Below are 567 nucleotides of genomic sequence, written 5' to 3'. Positions count from 1 at the left end.
ATCTGGGGCGGGGTGGTCAGTGGTGGTTGCAGACCGTCATGCAGGGAGGGGGCAGCTGATTGAAGCGATGAGGCAAGGGCGGTGCGGCTTACAGCTCAACGGCTGCCGGCCCGACCTTGTCTGCACAAAGGGCAGGGTGACGCTTGCAGCCGGCGCTCTGCTGCGCAGTAGCAATCGTGGTACGTCAGCATGCTTTGTGCCCAGCAATTGAACGCTGCTGCTTCGCTGTGCCCCCACAGCCCGACCCCACCTCAGGACCCCGACCATCCACCTCTGGCTCACACCTGTTACACCACGCTCTCTTCTCCCCCCCCTTTCTTAGGAGCGCATCCTGGAGCTGACGCGCGTGACCAAGGTGGTCAAGGGCGGCAAGATCATGGGCTTCAGGGCCGTGGTCGTGGTGGGCGATGGCGCGGGCCGCGTGGGCGTGGGCTGCCAGTCCGGCCGCGAGGTGCAGACCGCCGTCAAGCGCAGCCTCGTGGACGCGAAGAAGAACCTCGTGCGCGTGCCGCTGGTGGGCGCCGGCACGCTGCCGCACAAGACCGAGGCCTGGTTCAAGGCGGCGGG

At 66.8% G+C, this 567-nt stretch overlaps 1 protein-coding gene across 1 annotated transcript in view; it reads left to right on the top strand.

Moving 5' to 3' along the window:
- The window catches only part of MNEG_7614 (plastid ribosomal protein S5), a gene marked incomplete at both ends in the record, with an annotated part of 7283 nt that overhangs the window by 2790 nt on the left and 3926 nt on the right, over positions 1-567 (top strand). The window contains one exon of the mRNA XM_014043913.1: positions 323-552. Within this exon, the coding sequence (XP_013899367.1) occupies positions 323-552 (230 nt within the window). The remainder of the gene's footprint in view (positions 1-322; positions 553-567) is intronic.

The sequence above is a fragment of the Monoraphidium neglectum genome, assembly GCF_000611645.1.
Source record: "Monoraphidium neglectum strain SAG 48.87 unplaced genomic scaffold scaffold01364, whole genome shotgun sequence".
NCBI classification, from domain to species: domain Eukaryota; kingdom Viridiplantae; phylum Chlorophyta; class Chlorophyceae; order Sphaeropleales; family Selenastraceae; genus Monoraphidium; species Monoraphidium neglectum.
Note: the sequence above shows the minus strand (reverse complement) of the source record. Positions and strands in the feature narration are given on the sequence as shown.